The 26,351-nt window shown below is 43.8% G+C and overlaps 1 protein-coding gene across 3 annotated transcripts in view; it reads left to right on the forward strand.

Moving 5' to 3' along the window:
• The window catches only part of LOC129380689 (uncharacterized), a 202,644-nt gene that overhangs the window by 150,968 nt on the left and 25,325 nt on the right, over positions 1-26,351 (forward strand). For all 3 annotated transcript variants that reach the window (XM_072284772.1, XM_072284771.1, XM_072284773.1), the window contains 2 exons: positions 7,082-7,101; positions 14,627-14,691. In XM_072284772.1, coding sequence (XP_072140873.1) covers positions 7,082-7,101; positions 14,627-14,691 — 85 coding nt within the window. The remainder of the gene's footprint in view (positions 1-7,081; positions 7,102-14,626; positions 14,692-26,351) is intronic.

The raw sequence follows: 26,351 nt of genomic DNA on the forward strand, positions 1-26,351 counted from the left end.
TGAATGGCATTGAAGAAATAGTAGCTTACTGCACTGAAGCGATTCCATGTTCTTTTCAAGGATTGGAACATGGTAAGTTCGAAGCACTGGAATATCTTTAAAGTTAATAGCTTTTGTGGTTTTCATACCTAGTGAGAGTAACTGAGAGCGTAGGTAATGACATGGGGAAGAGCATCCCCTGCCAAAGCGCTGGAGCTTGGACGGGGAGAAGACACTCTCTTCCGGCCTGCACATCTAAGCACGTTGCTGTGCACGTTCTTCGCCGAACTTTCAGACACAACTGCGGACATGTGTGACCTTTGTGCTCACCGAAGGTTTAGATGCTGTAGCCAGTGATTGCGGTGTTTCATTAACGGTATCTAAGCTGACGATTGCTGGTCGCGTTCATCGCCAAAGTCCTCTGTGCGGTTCCCGTGGAGGTGGCCGCTTAGTTTTCCGCGCTAACCACAGCTTCGCTCAGACTTCTTCCCGCCGTCATCAGCCCGTTGTCGGTGTTCTATTGTCATTACGCCGTATTGGCCATGTTGTCGCCATCGTTGTCAGACCATCATCTTCAACTTTATTATTCTGTCTTCGTCTCGATGTCATAGTCATGCCGTCAGCGACACACTCTAAAGCCGTCTGCGAAAGACGTGTCCACAGTAACTTGTGCCACATAATCACCGTTCTAAAGGTCAGCACAATCTTTAGAAGTATTGATGATGCGTGCATAAATATCTGGGGTTAGCAGAAGTTATTAGCTCGCTTTCATATTCGCTATAGGGGTTTCTGCAAAACCATTTCTTCACAAAATCACTTCGCCCAAAGCAGTCTTTTGGCTTAAGGTAGTGAATATTGAGGTTTGACAATTAAAGTCTTTTAAGCTTGGGAACACGTGCTTCGCCATACATTTTGAATTTACGAAATAAGGCAAAAAGTGGTGAGGCTTGCAGAGGAGGCGTCTAATCAAACCATAAGATAAGAGTAGGCTTGTGTCTTAATGAGCTTAAATTTATTCACATTTCACATTTGCGAGTTGTAAATATCAGAAGTCCTTAGCACTATCACCCCAAGATAGTGCAGCTTGTGCAGCGGACGAGTTTCGTTCCTTCGGTTCCATAAAATGGGCCACTTGCATATGCGGTTTCACAGCCCTGCTTCCTTTTGGTAGGAGCGCAAGGGTTTGTCACGCAAAATCGGGATGAGTAAAGTCCGGCAAAAGACGGGGGATACTAGGAGTGCGCGCGCCCGAGTCGGCTTTTCCCGTTGGAAGCCAGCATGGATTACTGATACATGGCTTCGCTCTCCCAGCTAACTTTAGCCAGAATTTAAAAATATTCCAATTTACTTTAAGGCCATGCGACCAAACCATGTTGCTGACTATTGTACGGTCTAAGTCAAAATATTTTTCTATTCTATTTTATTTCATAATTAGTCAAGAGTACTTTCAAACTGCAATGAAGGAGCAATGAAGTTAGGTCATCATCATCATAATCAGCCTAGTTACGCCCACTGCAGGGCAAAGGCCTTTCCCATACTTCTCCAACTACCCCGGTCATGTACTAATCGTGGCCATGTTGTTCCTGCAAACGTCTTAATGTCATCCGCCCACCAAACTTACTGCCGCCCCCTGCTACGCTTCCCTTCCTTTGGAATCCAGTCCGTAACTCTTAATGACCATCGGTTATCTTCCCTCCTGACTACATGTCCGGCCCATGCCCATTTCTTTTTCTTGATTTCAACTAAGATGTCACTTACCCGCGTTTGTTCCCTCACCCAATCTGCTTTCTTCTTATCCCTTAACGTTACACCCATCATTCTTCTTTCCATAGCTCGTTGCGTCGTCCTCACTTTCAGCAGAACCCTTTTCGTAAGCCTCCAGGTTTCTGCCCCATACGTGAGTACTGGTAACACACAGCTGTTATACACTTTCCTCTTGAGGGATAGTGGCAACCTGCTGTTCGTGATTTGAGAATGCCTGCCAAACGCACCCCAGCCCATTCTTATTCTTCTGGTTATTTCAGTCTCATGATCCGGATCCGTGGTTACTACCTGCCCTAAGTAGATGTATTCCCTTACCACTTCCAGTGCCTCGCTACCTATCGTAAACTGCTGTTCTCTTCCGAGACTGTTAAACATTACTTTAGTTTTCTGCAGATTAATTTTCAGACCCACCCTTCTGCTTTGCCTCTCCAGGTCAGTGAGCATGCATTGCAATTGTTCTCCTGAGTTACTAAGCAAGGCAATATCATCAGCGAATCGCAAGTTGCTACGGTATTCTTCATCAACATTTATCCGCAATTCTTTCCACTCCAGGTCTCTGAATACCTCCTGTAAACATGCTGTGAATAGCATTAGAGAGATCGTATCTCCCTGTCTGACGCCTTTCTTTATTGGGGTTTTGTTGCTTTCTTTGTGGAGGACTACGGTGGCTGTGGAGCCGCTATAGAAAGCTTTCAGTATTTTTACATACGCCTCGTCTACACACTGATTCCGCAATGCTTCCATGACTGCAGAGGTTTCGACTGAATCAAACGTTTCCTCGTAATAAACGAAAGCTATATATGAAGGTTGGTTATATTCCGCACATTTTTCTATCCACTCCAGGTCTCTGAATACCTCCTGTAAACATGCTGTGAATAGCATTAGAGAGATCGTATCTCCCTGTCTGACGCCTTTCTTTATTGGGGTTTTGTTGCTTTCTTTGTGGAGGACTACGGTGGCTGTGGAGCCGCTATAGAAAGCTTTCAGTATTTTTACATACGCCTCGTCTACACACTGATTCCACAATGCTTCCATGACTGCAGAGGTTTCGACTGAATCAAACGTTTCCTCGTAATAAACGAAAGCTATATATGAAGGTTGGTTATATTCCGCACATTTTTCTATCACCTGATTGATAGTGTGAATATGGTCTATTGTTGAGTAGCCTTTACGGAATCCTGGCTGGTCCTTTGGTTGACGGAAGTCTGAGGTGTCCCTGATTCTATTTGCACTTACCTTAGTAAATACTTTGTAGGCAACGGACAGTAAACTGATCGGTCTATAATTTTTCAAGTCTTTGGCGTCCCCTTTCTTAAGCATTAGGATTATGTTGGCGTTTTTCGAAGATTCCGGTACGCTCGAAGTCATGAGGCATTGCGTATACAGGGTGGCCAGTTTCTCTAGAACAATCTGCCCACCATCCTTCAACAAATCTGCTGTTACCTGATCCTCCCCAGCTGCCTTCCTGCTTTGCATAGCTCCAAAGGCTTTCTTTACTTCTTCCGGTGTTACCTGTGGTATTTCGAATTCCTCTAGACTATTCTCTCATCCATTATCTTCGTGGGTGCCACTGGTACTGTATAAATCTCTATAGAACTCCTCAGCCACATGAACTATCTCGTCCATATTAGTAATGATATTGCCGGCTTTGTCTCTTAACGCATACATCTGATTCTTGCCAATTCTTAGTTTGTTCTTCACTGCTTTTAGGCTTCCTCCGTTCCTGAGAGCATGTTCAATTCTATCCATATTATACTTCCTTATGTCAGCTGTCTTACGCTTGATGATTAACTTCGAAAGTTCTGCCAGTTCTATTCTGGCTGTAGGGTTAGAGGCTTTCATACATTGTCGTTTCTTGATCAGATCTTTCGTCTCCTGCGATAGCTTACTGGTATCCTGTCTAACGGAATTACCACCGACTTCTATTGCACACTCCTTAATAATGCCCACAAGATATTCGTTCATTGCTTCAAAACTAAGGTCCTCTTCCTGAGTTAAAGCCGAATACCTGTTCTGTAGCTTGATCTGGAATTCCTCTATTTTCCCTCTTACCGCTAACTCATTGATGGACTTCTTATGTACCAGTTGCTTCCGTTCCCTCCTGAGGTCTAGGCTAATTCGAGTTCTTACCATCCTATGGTCACTGCAGCGCACCTTGCTGAGCACGTCCACATATTGTATAATGCCAGGGTTAGCGCAGAGTATGAAGTTTATTTCATTTCTAGTCTCACCGTTCGGGCTCCTCCACGTCCACTTTCGGCTATCTCGCTTGTGGAAGAAGGTATTCATTATCCGCATATTATTCTGTTCTGCAAATTCTACTAATAACTCTCCCCTGCTATTCCTAGTGCCCATGCCACATTCCCCCATTGCCTTGTCTCCAGCCTGCTTCTTGCCTACCTTGGCATTGAAGTTGCCCATCAGTATACTGTATTTTGTTTTCACTTTACCCATCGCCGATTCCACGTCTTCATAGAAGCTTTCGACTGCCTGGTCATTGTGGCTGGATGTAGGGGCGTAGACCTGTACAACCTCCATTTTGTACCTCTTAATAAGTTTCACAACAAGACCTCCCACCCTCTCGTTAATGCTATAGAGTTCCTGTATGTTACCAGCTATGTTCTTATTAATCAGGAATCCGACTCCTAGTTCTCGTCTCTCCGCTAAGCCCCGGTAGCACAGGACATGCCCTCTTTTTAGCACTGTATATGCTTCTTTTGGCCTCCTAACTTCACTGAGCCCTATTATATCCCATTTATTGCCCTCTAATTCCTCCAAGGCACCGCTAGACTCGCCTCACTAGATAATGTTCAAGCTTTAAACGTTGCCAGGTCGGTCATATGGACCATCGGTCATATGGACCATCGGTCATATGGACCGATCTTTTAAAGACATAGCGAGAAAACGCAAAGTTTCCGTTAAGAATAACTTCGCGCCGCATTTAATTGTGCGTTGCAAATCCAATAAATGAGAGGCAAGATTTAAAAAGATCATCATTTTCGGCAGAAGCCATGAGGTGCTGGCACAATAAATGTTGTAGGGATATTATGTTTTTTAAAAAAATATCTCTATTAGCGATACGTGAGTAGTGCTGTGCCGCGCTAGGACTGAATATATAAGTGCTTTTTAAACTAGCACATATTTGATATTGAGATTCATGGTGGCATGAAACCGGAACCTTGCTGCGAATCTATACCAGACTATATGTAGTGATGTTGTCAAGCAATCAAGTTATTTAGGAGTGACGGTCTTTCTTTTACCTGTCTTTGTTGGTTTTGTTGCGTGGGTTTCGTTGTAAAAAGCATGATGCAACTTTCCCGAGAAGTGGTATTTACCACATAATTATTTTTCAGCTAACCAAAAACAATTTTTGCAACCACTATTACCCAGGTTTTCAAAAAGAAAGTATGAAAGTTACAATTTTTCTTGGTGATATCCTTTCCCATGAAGTAGTTTTGAATAGTAATTTGTTGGTCCTGCATCCACTGAAGCTTAATTTGGGCGTTGTCAGATTTCTTGGCGTTGCGCGAGAAAAATAATATTTTGCAATTTTTCTTCTCTTTACTAGTGCCGATAGCATTCCAACTATTCAAATATATGGAAAATTGATTTTACATAATCACGTTATTTCTTTCACTTGTCGTGCACAAAATCTAAATGACTAAGTCATACAACATGCATTTGAAAAAAAGAGTTCTTTCGTATCTTCTAGCTCAGCTTTACCTGAATCATATTTCTCGCCAAAATGCTAGAAAATTGTAGGCACCACAAATAAACATGAAGAAAGAGGTTCCAACTTAAACAAGTGTGTAAAATTTTTTTTCAGTCTTATTCGCAATCATGAGGGAACGTTGGTTATTTTGTCGCAGCATGACCCACTGTAAAGGCAATAACTGTAGGTCAACAAAGCCTTAAGCACGTGCCAATGATGTGCGGCAAGTTATATCTTAACGCCAATTTGTGTGCGAATAAGAACCAGGCAGCCATCTTTGGGTCTTCTCCACAAAATATATTTTAATAGGTTGGAGCTGGAAAAAACGCTTTTAGCCTTCTAGCTTGCAACCGCCGATTTCCTGCTCGCAAACCATCACCCTGCTAGGCGCGCCATCGTAGTCGCTTGGTCGGATCACTGTGGCTCGTATACCAGCAAAGCCACAATGTCACACGGGCAAACTAAAGTGCACTTTGAGGAAGTGCTCTTAAACGCGCTGATTTTCATTTTGGCGGTGCACTGCTACAAGAAAAAGAAAAGTGTCTTTTCGTATTGCTGGGGATGGCGATCCGGAATCAGAAAGCAAAGTATATATTTGTATGTGAAAAATTAATGCACAAAGCAGTTTATTATTGTTAGAAATAGCATTTACAATCAACCTAACTGTGAGGGAAGTAATTCATTGCAACCTAGATAACAAGAATTATCATCACGAGCCAAGACAAGGCAAGGAGACTTGACCAGTACTAATCCAAACTACGCGCTCGGCCACACAATAGCGCGGTAATTACCCAGCGGGGCTGTAAACAGCCAAGAGCGAGATTATTTTCCTGCAGTGTCTTCTTTTTCTTTTCTTTTTTTGCAGCCGGGTACATTTTACTAACTTGTAACGTTAGCAATTCAAAAACTGTATTAAAGATTACTCCTAATTATCCTTTCATTACTAATTTACTTATTTTTCAACATTGCTAGCAAGTGTACGCAATTCGCATCCGTGAAGTGTGTTCGCGGAACACTCTCGCTGACGATTGCGATCTGCAGTAAGGTTCACTAAGCGTTCCCGTGTGACAGCCTGCGAATCACACTAGCGGCAAAGTGCACTAGTTCAAAGTGCACTTAAGATTAGCGGTGCGACAGGGGTATAATATTATTGTTGTCCACCTTTGCGGAACGCTTTTGATTATGCAAGTTTACTAAAGCGACAAAGAAGTGAGAAGGAATCCTCCCCAATTTCTCACTTCAATCGACTTCATGTATGTTTTTCTGCGAGTCGCTTTTTCGTCTGATAAGTGGTCCTGTCAGAAGCGTTATGGGTGATAAGGTTTCCAAATCACACGTTGTTGTTTTCTTCTGATTCCGCAAACTATGTCTCTAGAGCAGTCTTCTTTACACTGTTGTGTCACTTACGTGTAGAAATGTATGTCGCTCGTTTCAAATTACTAGCATGTAATTCCTTCAATAATCAGTTCCTCATCATGTGTTCTAAATGTATGTGCTTTGCTCCTGCTTCTATGACTACCTCCGACTAATCTATATGTGCACTTTGTTTGCTGCCACCTCATCTAATATTCTCGGAAATGGCATCCATTGTTAAATTAATTTATATGTACGTCTTTCCCGTTTCAGTACACAAATTGGGAGAGAAAGTGAGTGCACCAAAATTATTTCCTCTTTGCTAAATATTTATGAGAGATAACGCTAGCGACCCCTAACTTTCGGGCGTTCCACTCACATTGACTGCATCCTGAGTCACTGTTCCCAACTGCTTAAGAAAAGGTCTTGTATGGCTCAGCTTTTATTTAATGGACGGTTTCATGCAAAAAGTAATTGTTGAAAATATTGAATTTACCAAGCCTTCATGAAAAGGAGTTCATGAATCTGGGATTGGCCACGAACAAACACGCTACGTCGCAACGCACAGAACTATTCTTTTTCAGCCAGTCATGATTCAAGAACAAGGTCAGGAGTGTAACGGGACACTGGCAACAACAATCTCCTATGTGGTTTAGCAACGCTGAAACATTGCCCGCGATCCGATCAACGATTTTTCTTTGTATGTGTAGATAGCAAACACCTGCAATGTGCACTTTTGTCACGCAAACGGCTTTCCCGACTTCACATTCCGCCAGGCAAGAATCACTTCTATATTGTGAATTATAAAACTTCGCTTCCTGCGCATCGAATTAATATTCAATGCATTGACGTGTCATCTGTCCCCCTGGTCATTGCAACTCCGTTACAATATGTGCAAACGTTTTATTGCCTAAAACTGTAGCTGGGATTGAATATTTGATGAGTACTAAAGCGAAAGTTGCTTTGCGCACTCTCGTGCACCTTCCTGACAGTCGTGCTGGCAGGATTCCTCCGCCTTGAAGAATATATTGCGAGATACGCAAACGCACACACCACACACACACACACACACACACACACACACACACACACACACACACACACACACACACACACACACACACACATATATATATATATATATATATATATATATATATATATATATATATATATATATATATATATATATATATATGCGTGTGTGCTCACAGACACTCTATCTGAAGCTCTGTCCTGAGTAAGCCTATACCTATATACGGCCGGCATCTTTAAAGTGAATCGATCAGTTAAGAGAATAGGGAATAACGATTAGAAATTGCGTTGCTTACTCTATTTTGTTTGATTGCTCCACTCAGTATGTGTGAGATGGTTCTTTGCAATACCTCCAGAATAGTAATGTCCCGCTATAGAGATAAATATGACAAAATATGCAGATAAGTCCGTTTTCAATTAACGGGACACCGGAATCACGCTCATCCGCTACTTTACCGGTTAATTGTATTTCGAGAACGTTTTCTTTTATAAGAAGTAGTTATTCCGCTCAACATCGTATTTGGCAAATACATTATCTTTTGCAAATTCAGTTTAAAGTTTGCGCTTGTGTTGCTCGAATTCCTAGCCTGTATTCTTTCAGTTCGTCCGCAATAACTATTTATTATGCATTGCTACGAACCGGCCCAAACCAGTACCCGTTTATTTAGTGTCTCTGATTCTGCAATTTAGTATGTGCCTATAGAGCTGTACCCATTCATAACCCACTCTACAGAATGTGTATGTCCCACTGTGACAGAATACGTACAGAATGCCTAAATGTTTCTACATGGGCCTATCATCACCTAATCGTACGCCACTACCGTAAGGTGCTAAGCAATTATATATATATATATATATATATATATATATATATATATATATATATATATATATATATATATATATGGCATTACTTTGGCTTCGATTAGAATAGGTTCTGTGACGTCCGTTGGATCTGCATAAATTTTGTAGAAAGAGGCCAACAATGCCAACAAGCCAACAACAGCGCTGCTGATCTTTGTTAATTTTAAGTGGAACGATTGCGAAATCTTGCTTCGCAGTCCTGAGATTGCTCGCGAGCTATTAATTGAAGAAATGAAAATGAGCTTGGAAGAAAACGCAGAAAGTGATGTCAGAGTTTTGTTTAGTATACTTCATCGTCAAATTCTTAGCTTACCATACACATTGGGGCCTTATAACGCACGTGGTGGATTTATGTACTCGAGATAGTTTAGAGTGACTAAAGATTGATAGACGTTTAGGATGCCAGCTTTGCCCTACTTTAGTTCGTTAGACGTACGTTGTAGGTATTGGAAAAAAAAAAACGTACTTTTTTATCCCGTTCCCGGGGACTTGTTTTGGCCCGCTAATAAGCTTAAGGTATAGCCTAGTGGAAGACTCGCCTGCTTAAATTGTAAGCTTTAGAAAGGTATCGTTGATTACATCTGTTTAGGCTGTCGTCGAACCGGCCGAACCTTGTGTAACGAGATTGCATGCTTGAAGCTAACTCTGTCCTACTTTCTGGAAGGCACGCGTGGTTACGTTCGAACATTCGATGAGTCATGTATAAATCGCCGACGCGTCCCACCTTTTGTGCAGACTTCGACGATCGACGATTGTGGTCGTCGCTATCGTTCTGCTTGAGCTTAACTTCTATTAATCCGTACTGCTCCCGCCAAGAAAAAGTGTTTTCTTTCTCGTCGTTGTGATAATGTCTAACCCTGCATCTTCACGAAAGTGAGACAACAGAAGCTTATCGTTTTAATAGGATTACTCACCAGTGCCAAAATAATATGGTCTGGGCAGGCAACATTTTTATGAAAAGCAGATCAAAAGCGAAGCACACCATTCCAAATTGAAATGTAACAAACGAACTTTAGCAGATCCAACGCGTTGGAATCTGTGTACTGCGAAGCTTTGTTTCAGTGTATACAAAAAGTCGAAACGCAAGTAAACACAACCACGCACGCACAGACGCGCGGGCGCCACTAAATTATACTTCGCCTTTTGTTAAGCCGAGTTGCTGACTACTCGCGAGTACGACGGACGCCTTGAACGCATCAAGGTTTTACAGGCAGCATGCGCATACTTACATAAAGCAATTCGAATTCATTCTATCCGCAAGAAGATTTTAGTTGCTCATTACCTTGAGGCCGCGGATGCTGGAAGGCAAGCTTTCTCGTTATTTTTTTTTATTTTCTCTCATGAGCGGTGCCTAGGCTGCCGCGGATGGATGGATGGATGGATGTTATGAGCGTCCCCTTTGGAACGGGGCGGTGGGTTGCGCCACCAAGCTCTTGCTACTATGCTGCCTTATATCCTACCTAGGTTAACCAATGAAAACATAAAAAAAAGCACTATGAACTACCCCGTCCAAACTTTCTGATCCCCTGTTGCGAATTGTGCTTTTGTACGTCTCCGTCTTTTGTCGTTTCCCTACTTTTCCTCCACCAATCCTCCAATCGCCTCTTACTAATGTCTATCGCGGACCTGTTTGCTTTACCACTGCTCCCGCTGAACCCAAGGGCTTCAAGGAGGCCAGTGGTGCCTAAAACGACCGCTGCGTAGACATCTTCACATTATAATAAAATATGCTCCGTCGTTTCCCTAGCTTTACCGCAGCAAGCACATGCTTCTCCTTCCTTCTTATATCTCGCTTTATAGGTGCGTGTTCTAAGGCATCCCGAACTGGCTTCGAAAAGTAATGAGCTTCCCTTTGAGTTATCATAAATGGTTTCATTCCTGATTTCGTTTTTTCCTGTTAAGTACTTACTCATGGCAGGCTTCTTTTCCATTGCCGCCACCCATGAGATTAATTCAGCCTCTCTGACTTTCCGCTTGACCTTCCTTGTTGCTGTGTTGCCCACCCCACAGGCCGCATACTTGCTGGTAAGCTTCCTTGTTCTTTTCCTCCACTGTGAATCAATGTTTTGCCTGTACAGATACCTGAACACTCTCCCAGCCCGCCAAGAATGGCGGGCTGCACGGATGCACGGAGGTGAGCGCCACGTGGTGGTGAGGCCATGAACCCAGTAGCGCGTGCGGCGCGCGAACTCCACTGGGACTAGCTCGCCCATTGGGCCAGAGAAGAGCCACGCCGCACCACCCACGGTCACGAAAGCCACAATAATAGCATTCTTATTGGAGTTTGCATAAAATAAAGGTAGCGAGGCGAAGAGAGAAAAGAAATATATGCTTGACAGCATATCGTATAGCCATGAGAAAACTGCAGGAGCGCAACCACTCGCCGTCGCATTCCAATTATGCTGTGCCGGTGCGCGTAGAACATGCTACCGGACCCACCAGACGGGCTGACTATCCCGCACTTGTGTGTGACGCGTGGATCATTTGTCTCTCCTCCCTCCTCCTGTGTGACGCTTCACAAAAATGTGCCTGGATGCCGGCACGGCTCTACGTAGTTTGCCTTAGTTCAGAAGATAGCTGCTTTGCCACATTGGAAGGTCATTAAAGGACGACCAGGCGAGGAGGTAAACCCTGTCGGAAGTGGCGATAGGAGGATGCAGTGCAGGGAGTGTCCCCATTTGCCGAACATGACACCACTTGCGGAGGCCCTACGATTGGATAAAATTTATATCAGTAGGGGCTCGCCGATTGGATGAAAATTATGACACCTGCAGCGGATCGACAATTGACTGCAAATGACGTGACTCCGACGGACTGAAGGGTTTATAAGCCAGAGAACCATCGGAAAGAGAGATACGTTCTTCTTGCCACAGGCTGTTGCGTACCATTTGCTGCCGGCCGACGATGAAGTTTTACGGTTATTTTACCTGTTTGTAATCTTGTATATATTGTAAATAAAACTTCATTTCTCCAGATCCCCCTCAACGTCGACCAACTCCTACACTTAATAACAAGGTCCAGTGGAAAGTTGCAAGGACCCTTGTCAGTTTTGAAGTACATTAAATTCCTCTCCACTCAAGATTTTCTTCGTCTTGATTTCAACGTGAGCATTGGATCTGCGAAAGCTTTCTAATGGGAGGAACATGAAATTCATACTTGCAGTACAGGATGCAATAGTCATGTAGTTGCACAAGTGTACTCTACAGAACGTTGCACGAAATTATGAAAGCTGCAATCTAATAACTAACATAATGGGGAGAAAGCGTAAGATCAGGTCTAAAAACTCAATACTCTCAACAACTTCTCTCTCTTCAGTGACGTCCTAACAAAATTTTTCGCGTTGAAGTAACATAGGGATTAAATACATCTTTTGACATTGATGATCAGGCAGCATACTTGAAAATGTTATGCATAGAGAGAGCGTGATGTGGGGAGCAGGGAAACAAAACTCTTATGCTTACTTCTGGCAGGTCAACAAAACAGAGATCTGAAAGTCTAAAAATTTTGCAGGAACATTCAAGACTGCTTACGTGTGGGAGTGCTAAAGCAATACAGTACGTTTAGTGAAATGTTTATTTCCACAAGTTCCTTGTCCACGCATGTCCTTGCTTGCGTTCTCACTGCGCCCCGGTAAGGACAAATCAAAACACGTCAAGTTTCTCAACGCATTCGCCTGCACGCGAGGAGTTCATAACTGGAAAGACTGCTCAATTGAACAATAATACTTTTTATTTTGTACGCTCATTTTCTACACTCATGACGTAACGCCACGTTCTCCCTACTGGCTGCGCCGTCAAGAGCCTTACGACAAATGCATTTTGCCACACGACTAGTCGGTCAGATGGCTGCGACGTGGCCTGTGTAGTGACGCACCCACTATACTCACTTTCATACATCAGGTGCAACGCTGTGGAGACTAGATATACTTTTTTACAGTGGCCGCGTTCGCACTTAGAAATAGTTCGGTGTCTTTTGACCGATTTTTGGAAAATGTTCTTTATATAAAGTCAGTTGTGAACGAAATTAAGAATTTACCCTTAGAAGCCGACAAACCATGCGCTCATTCGGCTGCTAACACGTTGTTTTAAATCAATTTGCTCTTCATTGTTGTTTATTTGCATCGTGTCGCAACAGCCCTACGTGCATGCTCGCGCGAGGAAACGCCGCTGGCGCACAGCGAATCATAGACGGAAAGCGTGTGGTGATAAAATTTGGACGCCGTACTACATACATAGCTTCCACAGCGTTGCACCTGATGTATGAAACGGAGTATATGCACATCTTTAGTCAACTAGAACAGCGGAGAAACCGTGGCTTTTCCTTCAGGAAGTAGTGTTATCTTTCCGTATGCTTAGTGTTCGATTCTCTCTAGAATATTTAAGTTCCGTCAAAAGAAAGAAATTGTACCATGATATGATAGACTCATTAATGCCAGTTCCAATGTATAGGTTAGCATACTATGGAGGTTCAGGCGATGATGTTCTCAAAAGGGTCAAAAGAATGCCTGTGAAACCATCGGTAAAATCATCCTTCTTCAAACTCCACACAAATACCTTGCCAGTAAAGACTTGGCTGGCCGACAAGGGAATATATGTGCCGTGGACCACCGATTGTATAATGTGTAAAAAACCAGAGACTGTCGATCACGTCTTCATTGATTGTTGGGATCCCTTTTTTCATTGGGACATCTTACAACGAACATTAAAGAAAGCATTACCAATAACCCCACGTGGTATCAGATACTTAGACACAGGCAATAACGATATTCCATATGACCTTATTATGCTGCTGAGCCTCCATAGTATATGGTCCACAAGAATGTCGGTATATCATGCTGATGTGAATGCCCATTCTGTGCGAGAAAACTTTATTGAAAGTGTCGTCTACATGCGTGAAGTGTACAAAGCCCAGAAAGAACCGCCCGATTAGTTGCCGCTGTTCGATGAGTTGGCTAAATTCAAGCGATTTTAATTTCAGAGAGTCAGCATAAGCTAAGCTGATTCTCTTTTTAACAATGTATTCGCATGGCATTTCTGTAACGAGGAAATAAAGAAAAAAAAAAAAGAGAAACCGTGGCTTCAATGAACGTGCTCGTCTCGCACACTGAAGGCCCGGGTTCGATACCCACCCATAGAAAAATTTTTTACATTGTCAAAAATTTCTTTACATTGACCTCCCTGTGAAATTCGACGCCAAACCAGGCATTTTTGACACTTTTTTTTAATCATTGCGCCTTCGGGCACATTTGGTGCAATCATTTTGTCACATTTGGTGCCATCATTCGCTAAAGAGTCATATAGTGTTTCTGCATTATTAATCACAATGATATCTAATACTTCTTTATTCGAGCCATGTAGTGCCAATGCTAAAATGAAGCCCGAAAACGGCCGCGGCAGACAATGAATTTTAGGGGTAGTCAAGTATATTAAGGAATACTAAAATTAGGTGCTGAAATGTACGTGATAAGGGGGATACATGGACGCGTACAAAGTGAGTGCATGGCAGCGCCTGCTGTTGTCGCGCGGGATATCATGTACGCACTTTGCAAGAGCAGGCAATTAGAAAAACACCGAGCGCCGTCTAATTACTGAAAACGTTGAGTACAGCATTGATATTGCCATATATTGTAAAACAAGGCGGGAATTCTCAAGTATCGCTATATGCAATGTTGTGCCCAATTTAAGCACTCATAAATAGAGGAGCGCTCGATTAAGCACGATTATTGTTTAAGACACAAGGGCTATTATACTCCAAAGGTATCTCCAAAACATTCCTGTCTTACCATAGTACTGTGGCTTATAGATGGAAATACCTCATACACACCTTATAGGTTCTCTTTGCTGGATATAAATTGTTTTGCATAGAGAATTTTAAATCTGACTTAGAATTTGACATTCCTAAATTCATTATCTGTTTCAGGTCACTATCTATCAGCGTGATTCATCGAGAGGATGGAAGGCATGCCCTCCACCTACATCCCTTCAGTGAGAGCTAAATTTATTTTTAACACTTCTTCTTATTTGCATTGAGTATCTTGCTTTTTCTTTATGACTACTACAAAAGCCTCTTAAAATTATATAGGAGGCAGTACAACACGCCCATAAACTTATTACAGTGAAATTACGCGAAAAAGAGGGTGAGGCGTGCAGACAGGACACAACAGTAGAGAAGTAGACAACACGAACGCAGACTGTCAACAGAAGGGAGCACTGAGCCGAAAAAGAGAAAGATGACACAAAACTCGTCTGCGCAAGCTCTGGAATGGTATCACCACGTGTCAGTCGGGTACATATGCTAGACTACGTGAGAGAAAACGGTTACGGTACTTAATCTCTTCCTTATGTAAAGTAATCGAAGGCTGAGTCACACACGCACTTTCACCATTATAGATATCCCATGCCTCTACCATAAGACGCGAATCTTCATTCTTGTGCCTGTATAATATCGCGCATTCATCTAGCTCTGGCGTGCAGTCACAATCCTGGCAATGTAGGGAAAGATTAGAAGGCGATCCACCGGCTAACGACCTTTTATGTCCCATTAGCCTCTGATTGATACACCACCCCGTTTGCGCTACGTAGAACTGGCCACAGCTAAAGGGAATCTTATAAACCACACCCATACTACAGTAAGTAAAACTGTTGTTCTTATTGTGCTTTACTGGACAAAAAAAAACAGTGAAATGTAGGTTCTAAATAATTGCTCACACAAAGCAGAAAGACAGTCAAATATCGAAATCTACAACCTAATAACGCTGCTTCTGGCGGGCTTTTCGTGCGATGAACTTTTTCATTATGCATATTGCTACTCTACGATTGTGCCCAAATGCGACAACGGTACTTTTAGTGCGAGGAACATGAGGTGGTGTAGGGGCGAAGCACGAGATGGAGATCGACTTTGCTTTTTGATACGTTATGCAAAAAAAGGTTTAGGACATGCAGACACGCCTTACCTCTTTCTTGCATTATAATACTTATCAACTAGCTCAGCTTTCTGTCGTTCCTTGCTTTTTGATACCTTTGTGTGTACTCCATAATTACTCAATTGAGTTTATTTTACGGACGCGTAATACCCGTCTAAGTTTGGCGGCGGTTGCGATGTACCACTCACCTGAGCACGTAGCTATACGGTGCTCGTGGCTTCGCTGTTTCAACGATCCCAGACGAGCCGGCGAGAGAGACGTCAACGCCAACGGCTACATTAGGATTGTCCTTTCTCACGCTCCCAACCCGTGACACTCTGTGGTACGGATGACATCGACGTTGAACATTAGTTGGACAACTACGAGCCTGTGTGTCATCAAAACCGCGGGGACAGTGTTACATTGCCTCATAGGAAGTGCAAATGCACGAATTCACAGCGACTGTGTGGATCTCTAAAGCTGAGACGCCTGAAAAAAGTAACTGCGCCAATTGTTAAACCATCGACTAAAAATGAATCGACTAAAATGCTTTGATGACATGAGTGACCATGCTCTGTTCACTTATGTTTCTCCGGTATGAAGTGAAAAATTTGTTTTTTTTGTTCGCATTTGCGATAAGAAGTTCAGTTGCCTGTAAGTAAACTGCATACTTTACGGTGTTTTTCTTTATATCGCTGCTTGACTTGAAACCTTCGCCATATGTAGAGCTTTCGAGTGCTTATTAAGAAAACTTTACAAGTGCAATACTTCATCCACAAGCTTCACTTCACCAGAACAGTGCCCATATTTCTTCATATTTTTCACAATTGCACACGCTTAGGAGCATTGAAATACGTAAATTATTGCACAGGCAGCACAACTCACAATGTACCCCTAATTTGTATAGCGATAGCATTGTATGGACATTCCAAGCGCATTTCTGCCGTCGCCGTCGCCGTGAGTTTCCGTATAAAGCCCAAGACAAAAAAATTGTCGCCGCGCGCCGCGCGCTGTATGCTGTATGTGCGAGGGTGAGCCGCTGATCGGGGCTCAATCTCGCGCCCGAAAGAGAGGAAGCACGCCGTCTTCTCTAACGCGCAAGTTTCCGGGGGAGGAGCTTCCCCTCGGACCCGCCCATGCGCTCGGGCGCCCGACCGGACCGCTATATATGCAAGCCATCTGCGACGGGCTACAATGTCCACCATGAGAAGGGAGTGGGCGTGGGGCGCGTTCTACTTGGGGCGGAGTTGCCCACCCGGGCCGCTATGTCTTGAAAGCGGTGTTCAACGTGTAGAGAGCCCACCGGGCGCAAGGGCCACTAACAGTCGCGGCTTAATCTCGTGCGCCCTCTATGGAAGAGTATTTTTACTCGCTCAAGAAGTCTTTCACAATGGCTGCATTTATTACGCATACACTTAACGTCGAACACAAATTTTTTCATAGCGTAACCGCGCTTATGGTACTGTGATCTTGGTGACATGCGTAGTTACGCCGGGCAGCAGACAAAACTTTTCACCACCCGCAAAATACACTCAAAATGCTGCGCAACATTTGCATAAGTACTTATTGGAAGGACTGCAATTAGGCCACACGCATTGCAGTTTGCTTGCATGTTGGCCATAGCGTATAACTTGTTTTCGCGAAACATAAACAAAGTACCTCATTTACTTCACTGATAACTTCAGAAGAAGCTCGTGAAAGGCGTAAAAATACAGACGAAACCATTTTTCAGCAATTTGTAACTCACTTAATTGAGCCAGAAACGCAATAAGTTTGCCATGCGTTACACTTAATGGGGCCCTAATTTCTACTGAACGTAGTGTTTCTATAATGCAGCGTTCTCTCAGTTCTTTTGGAAATATACCTACCATTGGCTGCGGGACGGTATCCCACATTTGGTTAAGAGTACTTTTTTTTGCTGCAAAGATGCATTTCATCCACTATATTTGAATCGTACACTATTTTCCCATAGCTGCGCTCCCATTTTTCTTATATTTGGTCTTAGTGCTACTGATAGTTTTGTCAGGGTCGCATCCCATATATTGCACATTTTCGTAAAATACATTCATGACGCTGCCAAGCACTTGCTTGGGTAATTTATAGCAAAAACCTGAATTAACAGACACTTTTCGAGCTTTGACCACGCATTACTTATAACATGGCCCTCACGTGTACTAAATATAAGCAAGGTAAATTGTTTAGAAGGACGAGGACACCAGAAAAACAAAATTCAAACATCTATGATGCCTGAAAATTAAGAAAAAAGATGGCTCAGTGTTAGTTTGCAATGCTCCTAGTTAAACAACGAACGTGAAAGTTTCACCACAGGGCATACATAGCAGTTCCTCTCTCTTCTCAAACATTTTAATGTTATTCTTTTGGAGAGGTTCTTTACGACTTTCGGAAGCATTGTGGACACAGCATTACGATGCTCGAGAACGCGTGAACTTTAATGTTATGCAAAGGCTGTAAATGTTCTACACAATTAAATCAAACATTTGTCGTTAGTTCACAATATGCTTCCAACTTCGAACGAATTACAACCACCTTGCCTGACGAGCTCACACTGGATACTGTCGGGAAACATCTACATGCCGTTTAACCCGTATAAGAACTGGAAGGAGGCAAGAGCTCAGTAATTATCCTAAAGGAAATAAATAACCTACACACCCAGAATTTTGGTACATGTCATCCATTAGGTGGCTCCAATTTGGCGGGAATAATTAATCTATGTGGTTTATGTAAACCTTACACATTGTCACGCTGTAGTGATGCTGCAAACAGATGAACGTCCAAGCTGTGAGTCAAGAATTCGCAGAAATGATTTTTTTTCCGGGCATACCATTCTGCTTCCGAAATTTCACGAATCACCCTTCGTCCATACTGGAATAACTCATTTAGTTCGTTTCAATTGCTTTAGTGCACGAACAATGTTATCGCCTTCAACTCTTGCAGGCTTTTTCGCAACTAAGCCTGATTCTCCGCGTCAAGCCTACTGGTCAATCCGAGATAATTATCGGAAAGCGGCTGTACAAAATTCATCAATAATTTCAGTGTCCGTTACACTAAGGAGAGAATCAATTTTCACAGTCAAGCGAATCAGGGTGAAAAACATCGTTCCGCTGCGTGCAATCTCTCTATCAATACCAGGTGCGTTTCTATTTTCATTGCGGAGCCATTTAGTGCACTTCCGTTTTATTCGCAACTCACTTGACATTAGCTTCATGATTTTGGTTGCGACTCCACTGCATGAGCTTTCCGCATGTGGGAATAAGGCACCTTGCTTCGGCCCTCCCTCACCTACAACGCTTAACGAGCCATGCAAAAAGCTGTATACGCAGGAAAACTGTAATCAGCTGCAGCAGCGCCAGCGCTAGATTATTCGTAAAGACATAAAAGAACAACAACAACAAAACTCAGTACGAACCTACAATGCAAGGTTAAAAACTACAAAAAATAAAGTGTGGTTTTTCCTGGGACACCACAAGGTGATTATGAGAAACGCGGTACTAGAAACGGAGGATTCATTTCTACTACATGTGTGCACACATTGCAGGGGTAAGAGAATAAGTTATCACGTGTGAAGGAGGTTCTTGTTGCCACTGCTTCTGAACACAGAATGAGCGGCCGTGTTTACCTCCTACGAGCGGGTGGGCGCTCATCTGAAGAGGGATGGCGCTATCATGTTGACCAACGTAATTTTCTATCTTACTGACCTGACCAGCCTCTGATACCAGTATCACGAAAGTGACATCGGAAGGTGGTCGGTTTTCAAGTCGTCCTTCACAAAATGGTTTACCCAACCACCTCTGAAAAAACTGTTCATAACAACGCTTACGCACCCGAGCACAGAACACCGCAGAAACGGTCATGAGTTATGTGAAGACTTGGTCGAGCTTTGTAAACGCCATGCCCGGGGCTGGCAAGATTTGCCGCATCATGATTGGCATCGTCAATGGCGCTTTCTAGACGCTCGATGGACCGCCTAAACCGGATGCCAGCGAGGAAACTATTATATTGCCCTGCTATTTTTCCATGCTCTTTTGCTCTTTTGCTCTTGTGCGAGTCAGCTACGGTGCCCTCACTGGCGTTACGGTGTTTACACCTTCTGACGTCTTCATGAGTTGTAAACCTGTTTGAATGCCTTGTGCAGCGCGAGACACTGAGGCTGGTTGCCGCAATATTTTGTCTAGAACCCTCCATCTGCGCTAATCCCGTTAGCTGTCGGAAAATTTATCAGCTACGTAAAACACATTTACTCTTCGTTTTACTTCCCGAGCGGACAAGTTTTTCTATAATGAAATCAACGAACTTTAGGCCCTTTCCGCGCTCGAACAGTTGTCGGGTGGTCTGTTCTCGAGTTCCATGGCCGAAACTCTAACCCCTGGCTGACGCTCTGAGTTTCTTCTCCTTTTGCACCAGTTTGAAAATTTTTTCAATATCTCGCGGCTTCGAATGGGCCACACTTCCCAAGTAGAGCACCACATTGACACCGATTCGCACCAGTCATTGCGTCAGAGAATGTACTGCGTCTCCGCCGGAGTGCGCCACATCCTTAATACCAAGTCGACGATGTGCTTTGTAGCGGTGTTATTTAACTTTCCACAGTTCCTCGACGTCTACTGTTGTTCTTCTTCATAAAGAAAGCGGTATATTAGCTTCCGCGTCGACTACCGTCGTCTCAGTAACATTACGAGCCAGTACGTTTATCGTTCACAACGCATCGAGAGCACCTTCGATAGCCTCCAAAGAGCAGAATTCTTGTCCTTAGATTTGTGTTCTGGCTATTGGCAGGTCTCGATGGCAGAGGCCGATCGTCAGAAAACTGCACTTGTTACACCCGAGGACCTATATGAATTCAACGTGATGCTCTTTGGAATTTGTAAAGCGCCTGCAACATTCGAAATACTCATGGACAATACGCTGCGTAGTATCGAGTGGTCTATCTGTCTCTGTTTCCTCGACAATGTCGTCGTTTTGGCACATGACTTTCTTACGCAGTTGGTCTTAAGGAGGTTTTCACATGTCTAAGCAACGCTGACCTTAAACTCTATCTCAAAAATGGCAGCACATCGCTCTACTGTATTTTAAGCTGCCGCTAAACATTTGACATAAATTGCCCTAATGCCACCAGTAGTGCAAGCTATTCCATTCGTTGCGCAGCGTGCGCTATCTATAATTCTTTTCAAATTTATGGTAAACAAATGATGTTCAATATAGTTGGAAGGTTAGTTACTTTGTTTCTATAAAAAGAAAGTAAGAGAAACCGAATGCATATGAACAGTCTTTCACTACACTTCAGCACTTCCGGCACAAAACAAGCGTCGTCTGCTTTGTCACAACGTGCTCCGTTTTAACGAGAGCTCTGTGGTCGGTGTCGGTCAGTCTTTTCGCGAGCACCATGATTCGCTTTTGTTGCGCTGTGGGGTGGAAAAGCAATGACTGGCAATATGTCAATCTGCGATATCGTGTCCCTCTGCAAGGTAGCAAACAAGCGGAGTGGCTGCAGCGCATCAGACTGTCGCTAAAGGATCGGCGCCAGGATTTGCGCGTTTGCGGCCGTCACTTTACACCGGAGGATTACTACCACAATAGCGTTTCGCGAGTGCGGTATTCGGGTAAACGCAATCGCAACGGGACAGGGCCTGGCCGTTTGAACGTGCCGTTTCAGGGGATGAGCAGAAGCGCAAACGTGAGTGGTCTGCACGGTCTAGCCACTTGGTGGCACAGAGCTCAACGAAACACAGTAGCAGTAATGAAGCGTATTTTTCTTTGCTGCTGGTGTAAATTCTTTGCAGGAGTGTAATCATTAATACGTTGTTTTCGTAAATGTTTAACATGTGTTACACTTGGGTAGAGCAATATTAGCTCTTTCTTTGGCTGGTTAATCTGTGCGCCAACAGGTGGCTGTACCGTGCTGACCGATTAGGCCGCTCACGTACGTCTACGCTAAAGTTCCATCATCAGCTTGAGTTTATGCCTCCACCCATCCGTCAAAACGCCCAGCTCGCCTGTGGTTACCGGAATACCAGACACGTTCGGTGCTGTCACAGAATGCTCGCAACGCGCGCTGCTTCAATAGCTCTCGCTTGGGGTCCACTGCCAAGCAGCTGGCGGAGAGGTTGGAGACGTAGTTTCCTACAATATACTAGAGGGAACTCTGGTGCTGCAGTCGATGACGCACCATGGGAATGATGGGAAGTACATGGATTTGCTTACAGTACAGGATGTGCTTCTGGATTCAGACGTTCTTGTGGCATTGTAGATTACACTTTATATGCCTTCATTGTTGATATTTCAGGGACATCTATACCCTTCGAAGAGCAGAAGACACTACGAACACGCACAATCGCTCATTATTGCAACGATTGAGCTTGTCTAGATGGCCACATCAAACGCACCAAGCGTCTCAAGGAACTCGAACGGCCACAATAAATTCATAAGGGCGTTTCACATCGCCTATAGATGCAGGCGTCGATGGCTTTATATATTTAGTTATAGATGTGCTACAGGTCCTGTGTTTGAATCCTGCCATCGGACAATTTTAATAATGCTTATTTAATTCATTATTACGTAGTACATTGTTGAAAATGACGAGTTTGCAAAGTCACAAGGCCGTATGAAGTCAGAATGACGAAGTTTAGGCAAATTCATGTACACCTCCTAATTCCCATGCTTGTACAATCACTCTCATTGCAACTCCCATGGACACCAGCGCCTGAGTTCCCTCAAGCAGTTGCGGTTTGAAACTCAATGATTGGAGAGGCTCAGCGCGCTCACTCCTAGAGAACTGGAAATAGACGACATGACGTGTTATGACGACGCAGAGCCAGTGAAGGCGTAGCTTAGCCTTATCACTCGGCGTAGGAGTTGAGAAGAAAATGCGTGGCTATGGAGGTGGGTAACTCGTAATCATCCTAATATGAGACTCCTCACACAAATTGTGGGCCGGATGATTAACTTTAGATGTACTTTACAAGTCCACAAAATTTGCCCTAACCGCCTCAGGGGCCATTTAACACCTTCGTCACCTCCACCGTGGGTCGGCCCGGCATTCCATTATCTTCGATATAGGCCCACGTATGGGGATTGTTTAACGCCTGCTTCACTTCCGCCGCGAGCCAGCTGTGGAAGAAGACGACGATGCTGGAGCAACTCCTGATGACGATTGTTTTGTGTTAACACACGGACACGATCCTGCGGGAACTGCCCCTTCACATCTTCGCTGTATAAATTTCGACAGCATGTTACACTCCTGTAACACGTAAAGTCGAAAGGTTGCAGTGCACTTGGTAATCCATTAAGATGTGTTATCTGATGGGTCAGACTGCTTGCAAGACATGACGAACCGCAGTGCGAATTGCACGTGTGGCCCCTTAGGTCGACGTTCTCATGAAGACTTGCAAACACTTAGTGTAATACGTACAAGGGTGGATTCATGGGCGAGTTGGTCGTGGTTCATATCGCTCTTTACTCGTCTCTGTCCTTCTTTTCCTACCTTCGTGCGCTACGTAAACACCACCGTTATGAAGCACTACGTATAGGTGCAGCTTGCTTATCCCCAGTGAATGTTACGAATGTGTAACGCTACCCGAACACAGTTAAATACACATGATTGTTGTACGTCATGACTGTTTATTTGTCAAAGTCCATTTTTAGCGTCATCCATTGCTAAGAGATCCTCTAATTTCACACCGTCTCTGGGGCTCCACGGTGGCTTCTCGACGTTCTGAGACATAACCATAGACTTATGGTACGTAAAGCAGCAGGAGATATGCCGCAACTATTTAACGGCACTGCGGTTCTGTAACACCGAGTCTATGCACGTTCTCCTGTTTGTAGTGACACTCTTCTTGCGACTGACCAAGTCCAATCCTAGCTTTCGCTCCACTTTGGTTAGAAATGCCGCGTTAGTGTGAATGTTTAAGTGTAAATCACCAAATAGGAGCATGTGTCGCTGTCTAAGCGAAAGCTGGAGATTGCATGCCAGGCAGCCACTTGCTTTGCTTCTGAGACGTTCGCAATGGCGATGGAACGCAACTGTGAGAGCGGGCCTTCTGTTTATTTGAAGCCGAGACACTGCGTTTATGAACTTTGCATCGTGATTCTAATGATTATGCAACGTGCGCTTCATTTTGCTGAGGGTTTGTACACTCTGCATTGCACGAGGGATGGGCCTTGCATTTTTGCTTGCCACGTGGTGGGGGGGGGGGGGGGGGGGGACGGGGTTTAGCCATTGATGATGATGTTAGTTCCTTTACGATTAGAAAGGAGGACGCGTTTTTTGGTTATGAGCCATAGTTTTAAATCTACGCACATTTATGGCACTGATTCCGTGCATTTTTCGTGTCCGTCAACAAATCTCTGTGAGCAACATCTATCATCATCATTAACGGCTCGTACCACAGCTCCGCGTTTGTCGTCGTATTCTACCACAGCTGGCTCGTTGATGCTCCTCGGTGTAACGACACGAACGCGCTCGTGCCACTGCTCGCGAGTTCGTCGTCGTCGTTTTCCACAGTGGCTCCGTTGCCGCCCATCATGTCAGCGTTCCAATGCTGCCCCTCCCGCTGCGAAGGCGTTGACGGCACTTGCCCACTGCCACTCCGTGCGGTGATTTTGGTCTCAAATTCTTTGCCTCAGCATATCTCGAAATAAACACGAATGTATACCACGACTGAACGTGGATGTATAAAAAAAATGGTGTGCGCGTACCTTCGTGACGATAACCACCGATCAAGACCACACATGTGTTCGAACTTTTGTTCAAAGTTTTGTGTCACCTTTTTGTCTTCTGCTTCATAGTTTCCATGACCAATCACCTTCACAGAGTGGAATGGCTCATGATATTAATTTTTTTCTGCTGTCTTAGCACACGTTTCACCATTGGTCTCTGCTACTCTATCAAGTATAATTTTTTTTTGTCGTGCATGATATTCAAATTCATTGGGCCGTTAGTTAAATACGGTCACTTCCGGCACGAGACTTTCACCCCGTTTCCCTTGAGTTATTCGAATGCATTGTTTGACTGCCGAAACCCTATTAGCAATATCAGTAACTTGTTGCTATATTCAATAAAGGGCCCCTTAGACTTCATTCAAGGGAGTCATCACTTCGTGTTAGAAGAAAATGTTTCGTGCGGCGATTTCACTGTTTCGTTACCGCGAGAAAATTGCCGTTTTTTATAGGTATCGGATTAAAATTATTTGCCACTAAAACAATTATAAGTATTATTCCAGCCCACATTGCAGCAAAGCATACTGTGCATAAAGAAACGCTGTTTCTGAAAAAAGTAAATTACAAAAAAACATTACGTAAAACATAAAAATTATAGAAAGCGCCATTTTTGCAGTTCATAAAAACAAGAATAAAAATGCATGATATCTGCCAAAATATGATTATGAAAGGAAATTTAGAATATACATTTCAAGGATATATGAACCAGCAATATTGTTTGAGAAAAATGAATGCTTGTTCAGACACAAAAAAGAAACTAAGGCCAGTTCATTGCTCATGTCAAATGGTGAAGCAGTTTCTGAATTTTGCGAAGCATAGGTGCACTCTTCGCTTGTGTCGCAAAACGTCTGGTTTTTCTTCAACTTTTCGGTACTCACACATTTTGCAGTTCCGCCTCGTCGGCATCTTCGTAGGATGGCCCGATGAAAAGTCCATGGAACGTACTTCACCAATTCGTGTAAAGTCATGCACCTCTTCCAAGACCGATCGCTCTCAGCGTACCTGGGCAACTACGATATTACTGATCCATGCATAACTGTTTGCATTTTTACAGATTGTTTTTACCACCTCTGCAGAGAAGGAGAGTGGAAAGAAATCCCATGCCGTTGTAAGCTGTCTTGTGCTCATCCATAGTGCTGGGCCGAGATGCGCTACGGGTGGCCTTCTTGGTGTAAACGGAAGTTTCTTTGCTGCCGATAGCAGCACATCGTAACCAAGCGAACTATGCACCCTGAAGATAATCAGTAGATCTCTCAGGCCCTGCAAAAATATCGACAGACAAGCGCGCACAAGGAAGGAGACAGTTCAAGCCCGCAAAGGAGACTCGCCGCTGAACAGCTGCGGATGGCTCATGCTTACTGAAAACATCGTCGCCTTCAGAGCTTGTATCTGCTTTGCTGTCGTATTGACTCATAACTCGAGTCTTCATCATTAAATTTAAGTGTGGGTGCAGCATAGTTTCGAGCAAGACCCTTTTCTCGCTACTACTCACTAGCTCACTACTGAACAGGTGGCGTCATTCACGGTTAATTATCACCGCTCAGCAGTGTTGGAGGCAAAGCAGAGACGTCACAAATTAAAAGAGGGCGCACCGATGAAGTTTTCCAGTTCCTTGGACGTCAAAGACCGAACTTCCCACGGTACCATATGATCCACTCAGAAAAATCCGATAAACAAGTACGAAACATTTCCCCTTTCTTATATTCCAAGTCCTTAACTGATGTTCTTGGTTCAGGCTACAAGGTATCAAGTCTGGCAAGTGGTGATCTCCTGTTAGAGCTGCATGATCAGAAACAATACGAAAAGTTGCCCAGTCTAGTATCATTTGGGGATGGTTCTTTGACAGTAACTCCACACCGCACTCTGAACACCACCCGCAGCGTTGTCTCTGATGACGATTTGCTCCAGCTGACAGAGGCTGAGCTCCTGGAGGAGTCAGTGAGCAGAATGTTGTCAATGTGAGAAGAATTAAGATGAGAAGGGATGGAAAAGAAATTCAAACGAAGC

Source organism: Dermacentor andersoni, chromosome 10, assembly GCF_023375885.2.
Source record: "Dermacentor andersoni chromosome 10, qqDerAnde1_hic_scaffold, whole genome shotgun sequence".
Lineage (NCBI taxonomy): Eukaryota > Metazoa > Arthropoda > Arachnida > Ixodida > Ixodidae > Dermacentor > Dermacentor andersoni.